This window comes from Neovison vison, chromosome 8, assembly GCF_020171115.1.
Source record: "Neovison vison isolate M4711 chromosome 8, ASM_NN_V1, whole genome shotgun sequence".
NCBI lineage: Eukaryota > Metazoa > Chordata > Mammalia > Carnivora > Mustelidae > Neogale > Neogale vison.
In genome coordinates, this window is record NC_058098.1 from 131,146,348 (window position 1) to 131,165,789 (window position 19,442).

Below are 19,442 nucleotides of genomic sequence, written 5' to 3' on the forward strand. Positions count from 1 at the left end.
CACTCCTTGATTTACATACCTAAAGCAAGAATAGGACTAGTATTCTATCATAATCAGGAAATACAAGAAAACAAAAGCAAAGAAGCATGCAAATAAGTAAATTAAGGCAAAAACACTAGGAGGTCAATGGAAAATGGGGGGGCATAAAATGGGAGTTGGAGGCATATGAAATTGTCTTTTTAAAAAGTTGGCTTTTCAAATTGCAAAGTCATACATGTTTATCGTAGAAAATTAAAAAATATATTTGAAAGAACAAAAAAATTTAAATCACCTATACTGCCACTATTCAAAGAAAACTTTTAAACTCTTCAGTTTTACAAAGCATTTTAAAAACAAAATTGACTTAAACTATTCTAACCTGCTTTGGTATTTTCTATAGTCTATTTTTTCCTTATTAAACACCTATATCTGTTTTTCTCTTACTTTGTTATTATTTGATGAGCGTATTATGTACTATTTGCAATGATGATTCAGTCTCACTCTACAAACATAATTATTATCCTCTGAATAATGACCTTAATTCATTCCAGAAACACAGGTAGCATACAAAAAATACTACAAAAGCCTATCACTATGCAAAACACAAACCAATGCAAACCCATTCTAAATAAAAAATACTGTGTTGTCTGTTCCTTTAACAGATTCCACAGCAAAAGCAAATTTTCTCAAATTATACATAGTTGCAAAGAAAACAAATGCTGGGCTGTTGTTATTGTCTCTGCACTTATCCGAATCTAAATTTTATATTGTGGCCAGGGCCACTTTTAGTAGTATTTTGTGTATTAACTTTTTTAATGAAGAATTGACCCAATATTTGCTGATAAATCACTTTACAAAGAAAAAATACACATTGTTAAATGCAAAGTATAAGGAATTAGGTAGTCTATTTCACATAAGCAGCCCCACTGGTTCAATGTTGCACTGTGGCATTGATTCGAAGATAAGGTTTTATCTCTGTTAATGTGAAAAGTTGTAGTTAATTCTGGACAGAGTGGAGACACATGTATTTTCTAAGTTATTATGAAAGGAAATAAGACTTTCATAGTCTTAAATATCAGAATGTATAAAATTCAGAAGTAGAAAGTTTGGGAGGGACATTTTTGTTGACAGTTTTGCTTTCCTTTTATCTGTGATTCAAGTTGAGTGTACCAGAATGGTTGGTTACTGAAGGAAATTCTGCAATTTCTCTCTCTGGAGGAATGTTATCATATTTCATTTAAATATGACCCTGACTCTAGCTGTCAAAATTTTAAATGCAGGTTATCTTCTGATTAGCAAAAGCTCTCCTAGGAATTTACGATATGCTCTTAGCTGTGAGATTTATATAAAAGGATATCAACTGTACCATTGTTTATAATAGTAAAACAATAAGAACCAAATGTCTATCAAGGAGTACCTTAATAAATTATGGCATGTTCAAAAAGAACAGAAAAAAAAATGGGATAGATCTTGTATAGTCTCCAAGTTTTCAAATGAAAACAGGTACAAAATAGGTTATGTATCAGGGATGACTATAGTCTAGGAAGGGGAAGAAGAATTACTCTTCAAAGTACACACCTTTGTTTTTTGTTTTTTTAAGATTTTATTTATTTGACAGGCAGAATCACAAGTAGGTGGAGAGGCAGGCAGAGAGAGAGAGGAGGAAGCAGGCTCCCTGCTGAGGAGAGAGCCAGATGCGGGGCTCGATCCCAGGACCCTGGGATCACGACCCGAGCCGAAGGCAGAGGCTTTAACCCACTGAGCCACCCAGGCGCCCCACACCATTGTTTTTTTCATAATCATATGCTTACATTATTTTCCAAATTAAAAAAAAAAAAAGTTCAAAAATACGTATCTGTAAAAGGCTGGGGAAATAGGGGCACCTGGGTGGCTCAGTGGGTTAAGCCTCTGCCTTCTGCTCAGGTCATGATCTCGGGGTCCTGGGATTGAGCCCCGCATGGGGCTCTCTGCTCAGCGGGGAGCCTGTTTCCCCCTCTCTCTGCCTGCCTGTCTGTCTACTCGTGAACTCTGCCAAATAAATAAAATCTTTAAAAGAAATCTATAAATGTTGGGGAAATAAAACTAGAAATCTTTATGTGGTTTATTTCTTGCCTAAATATTAAGAGATCAAATATGACTATAGTTTATGGGTCAAATTAAAAAGCAAGGTTCTGCAAATTTATAAGTACCTCGTATCAAATCTGACTTGAGTATGGCTCTTCTAGGGATGAGTGACTCACATTCTCTTGTTTTCTTCAGATTCTCTAGGAGCTAGTCATGTGGACTTAGACAAGGCTCGTTTTTCCCTCTGGCCTTTTCTGCTCACAGGTTCCTTCCTTCCAGTCTTATCTCTAATGCTTCATTACATGAGTTGACTACACATATCTAAGTAAGTAATAATGACTGAAGATTCCCATCTAGTGCAGTGTTGTTTATGATGGCACAGATGAACACACATTTGTGTAAAGGACTGCAATGCATATTATATTCCTTCTGAAGGTTGTAGAAAAAAAATTAGAGCCGTTGATGAGGTAGAGTCTTGATTTTACAAACTGTAGTCCTCTAAATATTTCAAGCATATTAGGAACATTTTTAAAAGAATTTAATGAAATATTATTCACTAGGGCAGCCAAGCATGAGAAAAAATAAAAGACTACAACTGATTCTGTTAAAACATTAAAATTCCACAGATTGGATCCCTTAAGCAAGACCAAGAGGGCTTTCAACTAAGCCCATAAATAATGTTTTATAAAGATTTTATTTATTTATTGGGGCAGGGGGAGAGGGTACAGGAACAGGGGGAGGGGCAGTGGGAGAAGCAGACTCCCTGCTGAGCAGGGAGCCAGATTAGAGGCTCCATTGCAAGCCCCTGGGATAGGTGACCTGAGCCAAAGGCAGATGTTTAACCCACTAAGCCACCCAGGCAACCCAATAATATATATATATATTTTTAAAGATTTTATTTATTTATTTGACAGACAGAGATCACAAGTAGGCAGAGAGGCAGGCAGAGAGAGAGAGGAGGAAGCAGGCTCCCTGCTGAGCAGAGAGCCCCATGTGGGGCTTGATCCCAGGACCTTGGGATCATGACCTGAGCCGAAAGCAGAGGCTTTAACCCACTGAGCCACCCAGGCGCCCCCCCAATAATATTTTTAATATAACATGATTATTACATTTAAAACTTAATTCTTCATGCCATTTTATTTTCTTTTGGCAGCATAAACCTGGTTTAAAGAACGAGCATCCACAGTTAGGTTACAGAACCGCCAGCACTGGTAGCTGAACAGTTATCAGTAATGTCTACCTAGGACATTCATTTTGGCTCTTCCTTTATTAAAATGTGAGAGGCGGCTACAAAGTTGTAACCATAGTTACTTAAACACAACTGTTATGAACCATGTAGGCAAATAGAATAACAGCATTATCTGTTGGTTCCCAGAAAGCAAAATTTGAGTTACTATCTCTGAACTAAAGTGTTTTCTTCTCCATTTTTCCTAAGTTATGCGGTATTTTCCAGAAAACTGTCTCTTTCATTGCCAATCTTTTTGGTCACCATATTTTAAAATCTATCTCAAAGCTTTTAAAAAGACTTTGATACCTTACCCCACCGTCCCCATGTAGCTATTGAAATGGATTTCAAAGAGGAGGGTCTCTTTGTGCTCCCCAAACACATACCTATAGAAGAGTAATGCTTGGCTCAGTTTTTCATTAGCATCATGGTAGAATTCCTGATACCGTCAAATATTTTTTTCCTCACTTTTTTCTCTGAATGATAGGAATCAAGGGAACATTTTAATAGGAGCTAGCTTCTATGACATGCCCCCCAAAATCTTTTTTCTCTAACTTTACATTAATGAACTTGTTAGAACTTCTTGAATTACAAGATTTTATAAAGCCTTCACTGTTTTTATCTAAAAAATAACAAATTAGAACTATGCCAAGCAACATATTAAAAGGGTTGGGAGTGGGCACGGGAATTGCAAAGTGAGCAGGAAGATTTGAGGAAGAATATTTTTAGAGGCAGAGGCAGACTACACTGGAAAGGACATTTTTGCTGAGTCTCCTTTGAAGACTCTATAAGGAACTCTTCACCAGTCTCCCTCATATTACTTATCCCACTTACCTGACATCTCCCCTGGGCTGTTAACTAGAATACCAAATTCCCTACTCTACCTTCATGCGGATGCATAATATGCATTTAACTCTTGATTCCACCACCTTGCCTCAAAACTCTTTTACTTCCAGTTGCTTAGGCCATAAACTTAGCAGTGCTCGATTCTTCTCTTTACGCAGCTCTCCAATGCCCTCTCCATCAGCAAATCCTCTACCTTTAAGATATACCCGAAATCCCCATTTCTAGTGATAGAACTCTGGCGTTGCCTATAGACAAACTTTAACAGTCTTCCAAATCACCTCCCTGCTTCCATTTTTTACTACCCTCCTCTCCTACACAATCATTCTCCTTCTAGAAGCCTAAAATCCTGTTTAAGAACCTAAAACATACTAAGATCATCATCTGCCTGTTTGTCACATGTGCATCTATTCCTTCTGTTTATTACATTAATTTACTTGTTCATTTATGGTGCTATCTTAGAGCCAGTTATAAAACAAAAACAAAAAAAATACATAAAATTACGTAAGCGTTCTACATGTAGTACATTAATTTTAAAATACTATCTTAGGATTATCTTCATTAGATCTATGATCTAAATCAGTTAAGTTTAGAACGCATGTTCCTTTTGAAAATCATTCCTAAGAACAGAATATATTAAAAATACCCAATAGTCCAGAAAGGGCAAAATTATGTAAAATGTATATTTTATGAAAAATAACATCATGTTCTAAGAATGCAGTTAATCCTAAATGTCTATTCCTGGGATCTATTGTTTTCCATTCCTTGCCATTTTGTTTGCTTCAGTGCTTCCTCTGTACATTAAGCTTCAACAGTAACAGTGTAAAAGCATATAATGTTCCAAAAAGGGACAGAATGCCACAGCTTTTAAGATATCCAAGTACAACTACACTGGAAGATAGAACAGATGGTTTTTGAATGAGGTCATGATCATCAGCCTGAGGTTACTTGATGAGGTTACTTGAAAATAGTTCAGCTTTAAACACAACACATATCAAAGTCTCTCACAACTACGTAAAATTTTCTCTTATTTTTCAATAAGATACAATTTGAAAAAAACGTCGTGTGGGATGTGGTGAGTCTCTACTCCCGTCTTCATAATGTAGTACTTTTACTGACATCAGCCTGATCACGCCATCAGTGTATTATTACATATAAAAAGAAGTCTCCTTAACATACTAACAATTCTTAAGAATTAATGTGACACAAGAATATTTATACGAATCGGCAAAGTCATAACAACCCACAGTAAATAACTTTATAACCTATTAGTGACTTCAATTTATTTAGTTTACTGAAAATGCATTAGCCTTGGAATTAGAAACCGAGGATTTTGGTCTTGGATATAATACTGAAGCTGTATGACCTTGGGAAGACATTTAACCCATCTACAAAATGGGAGGTACTAAACCAGATGAACTATAGGATTCTGATATTCTTTGAACCTCCTGACCAATTTTGGTAGCTTGTACTAAAATAAAACCAGTCTATTCTAGATACTACTGCTTGTCAGAAAGAACACAAATTTCTAGTTTAAAAAAGCCCTCAAGAATTCACTACAGGTTAAAATAAAACAAATCCTTTGATGTAACCATATGGTGCCCATAAATCAATTTATGCTCCTAAAACTTCCTTAAAAGCTAATAAGCTTTTATTGGTTAATTATAAAACTGAATGAGGTGAGAAAAGCACAGAGCCTTGCTAATTCCACTAATGAATCAAATTTTAAAGAACATAAAAAGAGGTCAGTGGTTTGATTTATGCAAAAATACACATTTTATTAAACCAACAGTTTTCCAATTTTATTTCAGTTTTAAGCAAAAACATTAGGAAAAAACTCTTTAACAACAAAACGAGAAATATTTTAAGTTTCCCAGCTCCCACTTACAAGACTATCTTCACATAAAGATAGGTAAATGGTTTATTTCAGTTCAAGATTGGACTGTATGGGATTTCCACCTAATTTCACTAATTAATGCTGGTTTTTTATTCTCTCTTCAGTTTTATTTATATGAATTTAGCATAAACTTTGAAGCATAATATACGCCAGACTTATAGTTAAGTGTTTATTAAATACCTACTATGTACACCAGGAACTCTAGATGCTAGATACAATAATGAGTGATAAAACCCTGCATTTAAGGACTTTATTAGGGCAAGTGAGACTAGAGATGTAAAGAGAATTACAACAACGTGACAAGGACAGGCCAAGTTAACGTAAGCTACAGGAGTACATAAATACCTTACCTAATATTGAGCATCAAGGAGGGGCTTCCTAAAGGAAGTGACATTGACCAGAAACCACCCAACTGTTCCCCACTGTTTACCAACAAGGACCACTTAAGACTACATGTTGTGCTGTTTTCGTGTGTTTTGACCAGGTCTTACTTTTCATTGTGCCATGGCAAGGGTCACCATGGGAATAAGATACATTTGATTCTTTTTAGAAGCAAAAGGTCACTTTCACAGAAGGAATTCATTACTGGAGCCCAGACAATTGCCATCTATTTGGGGGTGAAGCAGCGTAGCGGTAAATGCCACTTTCCCCCATCTACAAGGGAAGACTGTGGAATATAGGAAATTGAGTATTTGACCAGATCAACGTACTCAGTTAAAGGGTTGTGTAAAGACATAAGAGGTCGGTTAATGTCTGGGGAAGAACAGCACTGAACGCTACGCCAAGACTTAAAACTTCGTTAGTGCCGGTATTTATTGAGGGGGGGGTGGAGACTAAATAACCACAACGCCTTAAAGGAACGGCTATCGTGGAAGTATGTCCAGAGCACAACACTGAAAAAGGAACATCCCGGTTAGTCTACGCCTGCCAGGGCCTGGACCGGGGCGTGGGCGCTCGCCTCCAGGGTGCCCGGGAGAACATCCAGGGGCCATCGGCCTCGGCGGAGAGGAGCGAGCGCGGGGCGGCCGGGGGTCAAGCAAGCACGGCCGGATCGCGGCCAGGCGGCGCTCCCACCGTACTCCCAGCCGAGCCGCTGACCGGGGTTCGGAGGGGCGCCCCAACCCAGCCTTTCAAAGGAGCCAGAGGAAGGACGGGTCCGGGCCGCCTCTCCACATCCGCCGGACTTACCCGGACACCCCTTTCTCCTCGGTTTTGGAAGACGCCCCTCCGTCTTTTACCAGTTTGGCCTGAATCCTAACTACTGCTGCCTCCAAGTTTACAAATTTTCTCTTCTAAAAAAAAAAAAATTAAGCGAAAGAAAAGGAAAAGTGCTCTTTCCTTTTTCCCTAAGCAAAGACTACCGCTTGGATGGCAGCACCCGGACCCGGGAAGTCGCCGAGCACTTCTAATTCCGCGCCCCTCCCTCGAGGCCCCGCCTCTTCCGGGAAGCAACCGTCCCCCTTCCCGCGACCGCAGTCTCTCTCTAGGCTTTCCGGGCTTCCAGTCGCCCGGCTCTACGCATGCTTGGAACTGTTACCGGGGTGCTCCGAGTTCTCTTCCCTTTCACTTAGGCAAATCACCCGGCCCCGCGCGTCCCGCCGACGAGAGCCCTGCGAGCCTACCAGCTTCCCCGTCGGCGGAGGGGCACTTCCGGCCCCTCCTCTTAGACTCTAGAGGCGCGAAAACTCCGAAGCGCGCACGCGCGCGCTGAGCCCCGGCGGGAGGGGGGGGGGCGGGGCGCAGGCGCGGAGTGTCCGGCGGTGGGCGCCGGGGCAGCCAGCCTCCTGCCTTCTCCCACCGCGGGCGCGCGGTTCCCCGCGGGCCAACGGCGGCTAGCCGAGGCCGAGACGCCCCAGGGTGCCCTTGGCGCCCCGCCACCCAAGACAGCAGCCCCGATCGGGTTCCTTGGGGAGACTTGGACTTGTTCGAGGTAAGGTGAGGGCGCGAGCTGTCGCTCTCCCTTGCTCCGGATCAATCCCCTCGCTGCCCCGTTAGCCGGAGCCCTCCAGCCCACCTGGTGGCGGCTCGGTCACCGGAGCTGCGGCGGTGTCGAGGGTGTACCCGCGGGCCCGAGCGGGCCAGCCCGCCGGTGGGGATCTTCGGGCTTTCTCTGCGGGCGACACGGGTCTCCTCAACCGCGGGAAACTTGCCCGTGGCAGCTGGGGCCCTCCTCGGGCTCCGCCGGCGGGGCTGGCAATCCGGCTCGGGCTGTGGGACCCGGCGCCCGGCCCCTACCGGCCCTCGGCTTAGAGGAATAGCTTGAGGGGATGCGGTCCGGGGCGAGTGGGCTCGGACCTCGGGCGCGTAGAGCGAATCTGGTACCTCACCAGCAGCAACTTAGTCTGTTTACGAATGTATGCAAATAGCACTTTAATTAGATTTGTTGTTAAACCCCAGCGCCATGACAACGCCGATTGTATTATGTAGGAAAATTAAATTTGTAATGTTTGTGGAGGTTTTGTGATGGCATTTCTGTTCCCTCTTTTCTTGTGGAAATGAACTGAGGAGGAATCCCGATTGGGAATTGCGGGACGCAAGACTAGGATAGAGAAACGGCTGTGGGACCCATAAGACTTGAGATAATACTGTGATGATTCCTGGAAAGAGGAACGATTTTGTGTGTCAACCCTGAAGCCAGAATTTACGCGAGCGCTTTTTACTCCGTGTATATTTCATGAGTAGGAGATTAAAAGCGGGTGTTTTAAGACAAGCTATTTCGGAATATATATTCAAAGCAAAAAAAAAAAAAGTCCAAACTCCGTAACTTTTAGGTAACTGCTGTATATATAGTCTTCTAAAATATTCAATAACAAAAAAAGATAAAAGAAAGAAATTCAATAGCATATGCATTGGCCTGCAGGTGTTAGGTAGTAAGTAGTTCCTTGGGTGTGTGGGTGGAAGGGAACATATTAGAACTTCTACTTTGATTTCCTTTGTCTCATTCTAGTACTGTGTGAAATACACAGAGTGATAATTTTATGTTGAAATATGTATTCAAAATTTCTTTTTCTGACTGGAGATCAGATTTGGAGATCACTAGAATATTGCTTGTAAAACATGTTTTTTTTTCTGAGAGAACAACTGTTACGTGACCCAGAGCTCTTTGGTATCACCTCTTTAAGTTTTAGTTCTTTTTCTGTAATTGGAGGGAAATAGCTGTAATACCTAACAGCAAGATTCTTAAATATTTATGTGTGGTGGGAGGAGAATATTTATAGCCCTATTTTAATCTGTAACAAATATAAAGCATTTAGTGTTGAGGTTGGCAACAAAAGTAAGTACAAATTCCCTAAAGGTTTATTTTACTGAGTGTCTAGACGTAGAATTTTATATAAAACCTACCTAAATGTTGACTTACCATTTTTTAGAACTAAGTTAGACAAATTAATCAAAGCTGTATTTGACTTACTTTCAGGAATCAATAAACAAGAAACTCAAAATTTTACCCTAATGGTATGCATTATATTTAAGGCATAATTAGTTACATTTCACAGTTCTGTATACACACACATTAGTAAGTCCAGGTGAGTGAGGGTCAACTATAGTCACTTCTGTTAATGTTAGCATTTTGATTCACTAGTTAATGAGATACGTCTTTTCTCATTTAACATACTTTCCCTGGTGACCAAATTCAAAATAATTTCTGTAGCTTTCTCAGCACTACTCCCAAATCTACCCTTACTGTGGAGTATATTTTACTGCCTATTCACCTCTCCTTCTCAATATCCTAGAAACACTTCCAGCTCAGTGTTTCAAGGCAAAATAAATGTATTACTTGCCCCTTTTCTTTCCAAACCTGCACTGTGTACTTATTATGGCATTTAGCGTTGTGTGAAGATTGTTTCTAAATATGAAACACAAAATGACGTTTTTTAAAACCCCAAGTTTTAATTGGCTCAAATACTAACATAGAAGGACACATCACAATGCAATCCTTTTTGTAGTTTTATACATTAACGAAAGATAGATAAGAAGACAAATAAATTAATAGCCAATTTCACTGCCTATAAACAAACTTAGTTGTTCATGCCTGGAGGAACCTGGGCATTGAAGAGGTTTGACTTTGGATTTTGACAGATCTGGGTTTAGATATGAGTTCTGCTAAGTTACAGCTACTTGTGTCTGGCCAAAAGGTCTTCTTGAGTCTCAATATCCCCTTTTGTAAATTAAGGACAGTACTTACAAGGATGTTGAGGATTAAAGGAGATAAAATGTTTATCTCAAAAGCTAAGCATGTAATAAGTAGATATTTAACAAATGTTAATTCTACTCCCATTTCACCCATACTTTTAAATCTCTTGGTTTCTTCTGTTCCTCTCATCCCTGATACTGTCACTGCTTTCCTTCAGTGCCCCCTCACCCTCAGTAGCTGGGCTCTTTTGGCCCTATTCACACTCACTCTGTTTTATCTGTCCGCTAGGTTGAGGCCACAGGAATGTTATTAAAACACAAATCCGAGTGTTCAGATTTTATTATCTGGAATGTTGTGCTTAGTGCTTCCCAGTTTTGCTGATCTAGAATTGTTTGATAGATGGACTTTTGAATTTTTTTCACTTAACACTATTATTTATTATGTATTGCATCTTAGGATTTTATGGTATATCCCAAGCAATGTGCTTAATTAGTTCACTATATAAAAATGAGGTCGTTTAATACAGAACTGAGTGTGTCAGTGGTGGTGGGAGGGGCAGGGTTGGAGATGCCGTAAACACACTCCACAGCAGATTCAGATGTGGCAGCAATTTGCCTTTATTTTTGACCATTATTTCCTACTGTTTATACAATTCTGTTACATCTGCTCTGACTGCTCTTAGTTCCTACTTGGATATTAATGAGAAGTATGAATTATTAGATGGCTCATAATAAAATTTAAAATTTAGGCATTTATAATCCTGTTGAAGTGTATTTGATCTATCAAATTTCCTATTCACTTACTTGCTGTAATGAATTGGTTACCGATTTTCCTTCTTGAACTTATTTTTTATTGATAGTTATGTATGTGTTACTATTCTGCTCTGATTTGCTTCCTGTGACAGAGAGATGTATTCCTTAATTCTGACTTTTTTATTGTAAATAAACAAATGAAGAGCTTTATGGATGTATTGAAAATCCCAGAGGAAATTTTTTTTCCCTTTTGTATTTCAGAATATTAGAGGTATTTTTCTTTGCATCTATTTATGTGTCTTTTTAGCCTTTAGAAACAATTTTACTGTATTAACTTGTGTCTAACTCTCAGGACATTCATATGTGTTTTTAAAAATCCATTATCATTAAATTACAGAGTGATTTGTATTTTAAAAAGTAGGAGCCTTCACTGTCTGTCAGGTGCACGTTACCATGGCAGCCTAGTAGCAAACTGCAAATCCCAGGCCAAACACAGCAAATAAAAAACATCATCATCACGTAGCACACCATCTTCTGTGTAGTACGGAATCTCACATTCACTGTAAGAAGCTTAACCACATTTATCTACATGCACCTTCCTCCCCCAGTTTTACTTGAAAACTACCATGTTTTCATGGTAAGATACTAAAACCAGTCAGCTGATGTCTGAGTGCCTGCTAATTGCAAGATCATTATTGGGCATTAATGAAAACTAGATCTTAAAAGGAATTTAATGCGGGGAAAACCAAATGGAATTTGTCCACTCTGTTTTCCTACAATAAATTACTGCTCAGTAATTGAGAAGGAAATAAAGAATGGGTGGGAGAGAAAGTATTTTTGGGAAAATAATGGCTTGGTGGTATTCCAGGGAATTTAAGTTAGCAACAAGCAACAACAAACTAATATACATCGACTTTTGTTTTGTTTTTCGTTTTTTTTAAAGATTTTATTTATTTATTTGACGGACAGAGATCACAAGTAGGCAGAGAGGCGGGGGCGAGGTTGGGGGGGAAGCAGGCTCCCTGCCGAGCAGAAAGCCCCATGTGGGACTTGATTCCAGGACCCTGAGATCGTGACCTGAGCCAAAGGCAGAGGCCTTAACCCACTGAGCCACTCAGGCGCCTACATTGACTCTTATTAAATAGTTTGAGAACTAGGTTGGATTTTTAAGTTTTGTTTGACTTGCTTAAGAGATTCAAAATTAACATTCGATTATTAAAAGAACAGATGTTGAATATTATGTAATTGTGACTGTAATGCTGATACTGTCTCAGGCATTTGTTTAGGTTAAATGTTCTTCAGATTTGATCTAATAAATACCTTTTAGATGGTATTTGTTTCATCATGATTAGGCTCTTCATTGCCTTCAGGATAGGATAAAGTCCAAGTTTTTAAATGTTATTTACAACAGTTTTTCTTAAACTTTAATGCACTTAGGAATCTCCTGAGATCTTGCTGAAGATGAAGATTCTGATTCATTTGGTTTAGGAAGGGGCCTGAGATTCTGGATTTCTAATACATTCCCAGGAAATGTAGATGCTACTTGCTGGTCCTTGGACCGTATTTGAATATAAAGTCTGTAAGTCATTATATGATCAGCTTCTTCTCTGCTGCTCTAACTTAATTGCTTGCTTGCTTGCTATACCTTATAATTTATGGCACTGTGTCATGGACTTGCTTATGGTATCCACTGTACCAGGGTATCCGGTGTGTGGTCCAGGACTCTTTCGTAGGGTCTACAAAGTCAAACAGTACATACTAACAGTCAGATGTTATTTGCCTTTTTCACTCTCATTCACTTATGAGAGAACGGGTTTTTCCAGAGGTTACAAGACTTGATGAGGTCACTGCTCTGAGGATTGATAGAATGTGTACATATGTGTTCTTTGTCTTAAAAGTTCCTCAGTTTGGGGCGCCTGAGTGGCTCAGTCGTTAAGCCTCTCTGCTTTCCGCTCAGGTCATGATCTCAGGGTCCTGGGATCAAGCCCTGCATCGGCTCCCTGCTTCCTCCTTCCTCTCCCACTCCCCCTGCTTGTGTTCCTTCTCTCGCAGTGTCTTTCTCTGTCAAATAAATAAATAAAATCTTAAAAGAAGAAAAAGTTTCTCAGTTTTAATTGACAGTTTTGTAGATATTGATAGGTATAAACAAAAAGCTCTTTGAAGTCCTAAGTACTGTTTAAGAAGAGATCAGCCACAACCTTTGAGAACTGCTGCCCTATGGTATTAGGCTGTAAATGCAAAGACTCAGGTCTAGAACTTGACCAGAGCTCCTTCCTTAGCCTCAGTGACACATGGGATAGGTGGGAATTTTGGCGTTCCACGTGGCTTCTGTGTACTTTATCTCTCTGGGCAGTGGTAAAAGGTCTCATGGAATACTACCCAAAGGAAAATGGGAGTAAGTAGCACCCTGTAACTGCCTGATCAGGATAGACATCTAGGCTTCTCAGGTGGGCCCCACTGACACCATTATCATGGCTCTCTATTTGGGCTACATAGCATTCTCTGACACTAGCCCAGTTGGTCTCCTTATGGCCTTAAAAGGTGGAAGTCCAGGCTACCTGCTTGGCTTTTGCTAGTGTGTGTGTTGGGAAAGTAGAAGGAACATCACCGGTTTTTTTGTTGTTGTTGTTCATTTGTTTTGGTTTGCTTTTTGTTTTGTGGTATTTGGTATTACTGTCTAAAAGTTTTCTTTCTTGTTAGGATGCCCTTTTTTTGGTCCTTCGGCTAGAGAGAGCAAGCTTTCATTAGCCCCTTTTCCCCCTGCACCTGTTGTGTTTCCCCCAGTTGCCATCTTCTCCAAGTCTGGTGTATTTGAGGCAAAACAAAAACTCAGGGAACTCATCATGATGTCATTCCTTGTGTCCTAAGGTCCCTGGCCAATCTGTCTCCTTCTCATTCAGAGTTGTCTTATGTTTGTTATATATGTAATTTCCAAAGTTTTTAGTTTTTCCCAGCAAGAGGAATAGGGAGAAGTATATCTATTCCATTTTCCTAGAAGTGGAAGCCTCTGATTGCTTTTTTAACTTGCAGTTCGAGGGAAAGATTGACCTCTAGACCCACTGCATATCCTTTATATTTGTTGTATAGAAAATATGAATAAACATTAAAACATTAAAAAAAATAAAACATTAAGGAAAATCTAGATTTGATAAAGTAAAGATCTAGTTTTTGAAGAAAATATTTCCAAGTTTAATTAAATAGAATTTGCATGAAGGAGACATGACTATAGTTGAGGATTTTACAAAACATAAGGTAATCTTGTGTAGTAACTGTGAGGTTTTGCAAAATAAAATTACAGAAAAAATGATTCAGGAGGATATAGTGAACCTGTAAAAACTGGTGTACAAGAAAGAAATTTAAGTGATTTTATAAAGTTAACTTTTAAGCAGTCTCCACTTTGTAATAGCTTTAATTCTACTTCTTTCTGTCTTTGAAAAAACATTTAATATGTCAAGCAGTAGCAATGATTTGAGAGCCTTAAAAGGATGGGAAAACCACTCAGTTCATTTAATGAGACTGCATTGTGAAAATAACCAAGCCTTGGGGTACCTGGGTGGCTCAGTTGGTTAAGTGGCTGCCTTTGGCTCAGGTCATGATCCCAGGGTCCTGGGATCAAGTCCTACAGCATTGGGCTCCTTGCTCAGTGGGGAGTCTGTTTCTCCTCTTCCTGCCACTCCCCCTGCTTGTGCTTGCTCTTTCCCTCTGTGTGTCAAATAAATAAATTTTAAAAAAGATAACCAAGCCTGACAGAGATAGTCTGTCACTGTCTGTCTCTTCCTCTTTCACCCTCCTTTCCTTGTTCACTTTTCTTCTCTAGAGGCCCCATTTGGGTTCCTGCACATCTCTTGGAACACCACTCCGCCAGTCTCCCACTCTTCGGACACACACACACTAAGACTGGCTTTGTTGCCCTGTGTGCATATCATCACATGGGCTGTCATCTCTAGTGAGGACTAACTGGAGTTCATCAGTCCAAAATCAAGAGAGAGAAAACCTCAGTTGCTCTCCTCCTGCCCAGTACCTGGTACAGACCTTGTTGCTATGGTATAGTACTTGAAGGTCTTAAATGGATCAAGACTAGAGCTATTCTTCTTGTTCTTTCCTTGTATCTGAGACATTTTGGATTACCTATATTGTGTATTTTTCTCTCCGTTACTCAGCAAATAGTTATTAAGTACATATCGTAAGTCTAAACTGTATTTTACAGAGAAGAGTAAAAGCTGCTATCAGTAGGCATAACATTTAAGTCAGGTTTGACTTGAGGTGCAGTTTTCATATGTTCAGAAAATCTTGTGTAATTTAAAATACATTAGTTTTCTAGGCATTAATTTCATAGTACATTGGTTAAAAAAAAAGACAGCATGGACTATTTCTTTAGGGAATGATTAAGGGAAACTACTTATAGTTTTATCTGAAAAATCGAATGATCGCTGTGGGATAATTTCAGAAGGTATTATGACATCTCTGTTAGATCTAGGAAACTAGAAACCATAGTTTTACAAAATCTTTTACCATTTGTCAGTTCAGGAGTCAGAACTTTCAGGTAGGTCCATATCAATACAATCTTGGCCGTGAATAACTCTGAAGTAAAATCAACTAGTGTAGCATATGCACATGATTTAAAAAGATGACAACATACATTTATTACCTTATATTTTTGCAGGTTAGAAGTCTGACATGACTCCTGGGGCTAAAATTGAAGTGGTGGTCAGGCTGTGTTTCTTTCTGAAGACCTGAAGGGAAAATCCATTTTGTTGCCCTTCCAGTCTCTAGTAGCCACTGGTGTTTTTTGTCTTATGGCCTCCTCCTCCTCTATAGATGATATTTCAACTTTCTTAAAAGTGAAAACTAATGGACATAGTACTTAAAATTTAAGCTTTGTCTCCTTTATTTTGTTAAGTTTAATATGTATGGAACAATCATATGGATTTCTTGATTTACTTCATTGTTACTCTAATACATGTTCAGACCTGATGGCCAAAAGAAAGGAAGAAAATTTCTTCTCTCCTGAAAATGCCAAAAGACCAAGACAAGAAGAGTTGGATGACTTTGACAAAGACGGTGATGAAGATGAATGTACAGTTTCTTTCACTAATGGTACCTCTACTTTGGTAAGTGCAAAATTTGGGGCTTGGCGTGGTTCTTACGTCTCGTTTATATGTCATATTCTTGATAATTCAATATCAGGGAAGGCAGTATGATTTTTAAAAAACCAACTAAAGCGAAATAATACGACTTCTCTTGATGTTTATGTTAACTATTAGAATCAATTGGTAAAGAAAACAAAGAGTTTGTTCTTTGGAATGATCAGTAAGTATGACAAACCTCTAACAAAGCTACCAACGGAAGAAAAGAAAGGCACAAATTACTGGTAACAGGAACAAACCTTTAGAAGGTTTCAACTTTCTAAACATCAACCCTTTAGAAGGTTTCAGAAGGACAATAGGGGATGTGACATGACATGATGTTCAAAATCAGTTGTTATTGAGGAAGTGCAAATTAAGACCACAATGTGATATCACTACACACCCATCAGAATGACTGAAATTAAACATGACAGCAGTGACAAGTTCAAATGCTGGCAAGGATGCAGAGAAACTGGATCATTCATGGATTGCTGGTGGGAATGTAAAATGATACAGCTACTCTGAAAAATAGTTTGGCTGTTCTTTATTTTATTTTATTTTATTTTTTTTATTTAACATGCAACAACAGCCTACCATAAAATCCAGCATTTATCCCAGAGAAATGAAGATATACCTTCACACAAAAATCTATACATGAATGTTTATAGCAGCTTTATTTATAATAGCCCAAAACTGAAACAACCCAGGTGTCATTCAGTGAGTGAACAGTTAAACACTGTGGTACATTCATACCATGAAAAACTACTTAGCAGTGAACCCCCAGTGTAGGCAACAATAGACATTTCTATACCATTTGTGAAGTGACAGTGTTACAGAAATCGAGAACAGATTAGTGGACCAGGAGTTAAGATAGAGGTAGATTGGATGGGATGTGGCTTGGCTATAAAAGGGGCAACGTGAGGAATCCTTGTGGTGTTGGAAATGTTCTATATCTTGACTGGATCAATGTCAGTATCCCTGTCGTGATACTGTACTACAGTTTGTAAGATTTACTGTGGGTGGAAACTGAATAGAGAATTCACAGGATCCCTCTATTCTTGCAACTGCACCTACAGTTAGATCAGAATAAAAATTTACTTTAGAGTCTTCAACCATAATTTCCAGTATTCTGCTCATACAAGGATGTGTCTCTGCTTTTTAATAAGATGGTGTCCAGAAAAGAGAAACCAGGAGTTTTTAAACACACTGTTAAAAAAGATTTAAAAATGTCACTGTACCAGTAGTTCTCAATCAAGGGGGGATTTTGCAACCCCCCGCCTCTCGTGGGGACATTTAACAATGTCTGGATATTTTTTTGGTTGTCACAACTTGGGGTTAGATGTGTGCTACTAGCATCTCGTGGGTACAAGGTAGGGATATTGCTAAAATTCTCAAAATGCACCAGGCAGCCCCCCCTCCAACAAAAAAATTATCTGACTCAAAACATTAGCATTGTCCTATTGAGAAACTATGTGATAACAATTATTAGATCCTTGAAGGACTTTAGAATGAGTGATTACTCATAGAAGGTTCCCATTTAGTTTCATCTTATTCATTAATCATTTACTATAACTTTTCTTTAATTACACCACTGAACTTTCTCCAAATGTTTAGATGGTTATAGTGAGTTTATTAGATTAATTGTTTTCTCTCTCCCTCCCCCCCTTTTTTTGGGTTAATAGACTGCAGCAGAAGTTGGAATAATTGAGAGTATTCAGCTAAGAAATTTTATGTGTCATTCGATGCTTGGACCCTTTAAATTTGGTTCTAATGTCAACTTTGTTGTTGGTAACAATGGAAGTAAGTGCTTTTGTCCTCCTCCTTATTTGACTTTGAGCAGTACTTTACAGTTAGAATGCATTAACTTTTGTAAAATAGGTGACTGAATGCTGATAAATCCAAGTTTTAGATCTATAAACTTAACAGTCATGAGTATTTTCAGTATTTGCTGTCAGTCTACACTTTAAGAAAATTAGGAGTTAACTGTCAGTTTATTATTTATGTAGTAAGAATAAACATTTCCTGCTTATTTTTTTTTTAATCCATTTGTTTTGAAATTCATACCCTAGAAGAGTGGACAAGCAATCCTCATTATGATTGAGGCAGCCTTGCATTTTACATCTATTCAATGTTATGACAGAGCCCAAACAGAGTGCCATGAGAATCCAAACATGAAAGAAACTAATTCTCACTGTGGCCAATGAAACTTGGAGAGGAGGTGGTATTTGTGGTGGACTTGAATGAAAATGACAGATTGTGCAGATCTCACTGGGGAGGAAGAGTCTGAGATGTTTCAGGCAAAGATTGCTCATCAGCACAGGTTTGAAGGAGTAGAAATAGACGTGCGTGGACAGTGGTGAACAACCTTATATGGCTTTGTCGTATCCTACATGATAGGGAGAGGTAGAAGCTGACACTGGAGAGTCCTGTTGTAGGTGACATTAGTGAGAATCTTCAATGCCATGATAAGGATTTTTGTGTTATATTCAAAAGTCAGTGGAGAACCAGTTAAAGTTTATGAGTAAGGGATGACATGGTCAAGATTTATGAAACAAAGTGGCCACGTTGTGGAGAATGGATTAACAGGGGTTAAAAAGACGTGTTAGGCAGCTTTTGTGATGGACCAGCCAGGCCTGAGCTGTTGACAACTTAATTGAGCCATACATGGAGAAGAGGCTTGTCAGAGCCTGCAGCTGGTGGTGTGCTAGAAGGGACCTTAGGCGAGTGCAGCTCTGAATTCTGTTGAGTGTTTAGTAGGTGTTCTTTGTTTCTCCTGTGCTATATTTGGTCAAGAGGAAAATGTTACAAGAAGGAGAGAAGGGACAGAGGGATCCAGTGCTACTGGGAGGTCCCACAGGATAAGAAATAAGGAAAGGCTGATAGGTTCTGCAATTAGGTCTTTTCTTTGTTTTTGTTTTTAATTTTGAAGCAGTGATTTTATTAATAAAACTGAGAGAAGAAGAAATAATGCAAATAGTGGAGGCATTGAATTTGGAAATGAACAAGCAGAGATTTAGAGACTCAAAAGGCATTCCAAGAACTAAATCGGGTTAACCAGTGGTATATTTGGGTTAATTTGGGTTATATTGTGGAAAATGATGGCCTCGTAAGAGTTGATTTAATTGGTTGATTGTGGAGTTCAGAAAATGATTACATATCCTGGGTAATTGTTTAGATTTTGAAATTTCAGCTTGTGATATTTTATATCTGTTGGCATAAAAAGAAGTGTACTTTTCAGAGAGCTAGGAGATGAATAATTTTCAAATTATGAATAATAATTGTCAAAATATTACACAGAAACATTCATCTGTATGACTGATGATTTTTTCATATTTAAGTTCATTCATTTGTTAAATAGCAGAGTGCCTATGATGGGCTGCTCTTGGAGATATTGAAGAAAACAAACAGCATTGAAGAAAACAAA

The 19,442-nt window shown here is 39.0% G+C and overlaps 2 protein-coding genes across 3 annotated transcripts in view; one reads left to right on the forward strand and one right to left on the reverse strand.

The window, feature by feature from the left end:
• Positions 1 to 7,397, reverse strand: part of GEN1 (GEN1 Holliday junction 5' flap endonuclease) — a 30,676-nt gene extending 23,279 nt beyond the window's left edge. The window contains exon 1 of the mRNA XM_044262042.1: positions 7,197 to 7,397. The gene's annotated coding sequence lies outside the window, so the exon portion shown is untranslated. The remainder of the gene's footprint in view (positions 1 to 7,196) is intronic.
• Positions 7,398 to 7,776: 379 nt separating this feature from the next.
• SMC6 (structural maintenance of chromosomes 6) overlaps positions 7,777 to 19,442 on the forward strand; it is a 71,735-nt gene continuing 60,069 nt past the window's right edge. The window contains exons 1-4 of one of the 2 annotated variants that reach the window (XM_044262044.1): positions 12,330 to 12,471; positions 14,710 to 14,916; positions 15,861 to 16,003; positions 17,701 to 17,818. In XM_044262044.1, coding sequence (XP_044117979.1) covers positions 15,866 to 16,003; positions 17,701 to 17,818 — 256 coding nt within the window. In that variant the 5' untranslated portion in view covers positions 12,330 to 12,471; positions 14,710 to 14,916; positions 15,861 to 15,865. Of the gene's footprint in view, positions 7,939 to 12,329; positions 12,472 to 14,709; positions 14,917 to 15,860; positions 16,004 to 17,700; positions 17,819 to 19,442 lie in introns of those variants that run through there. The other variant, XM_044262043.1, reaches the window with a different exon arrangement.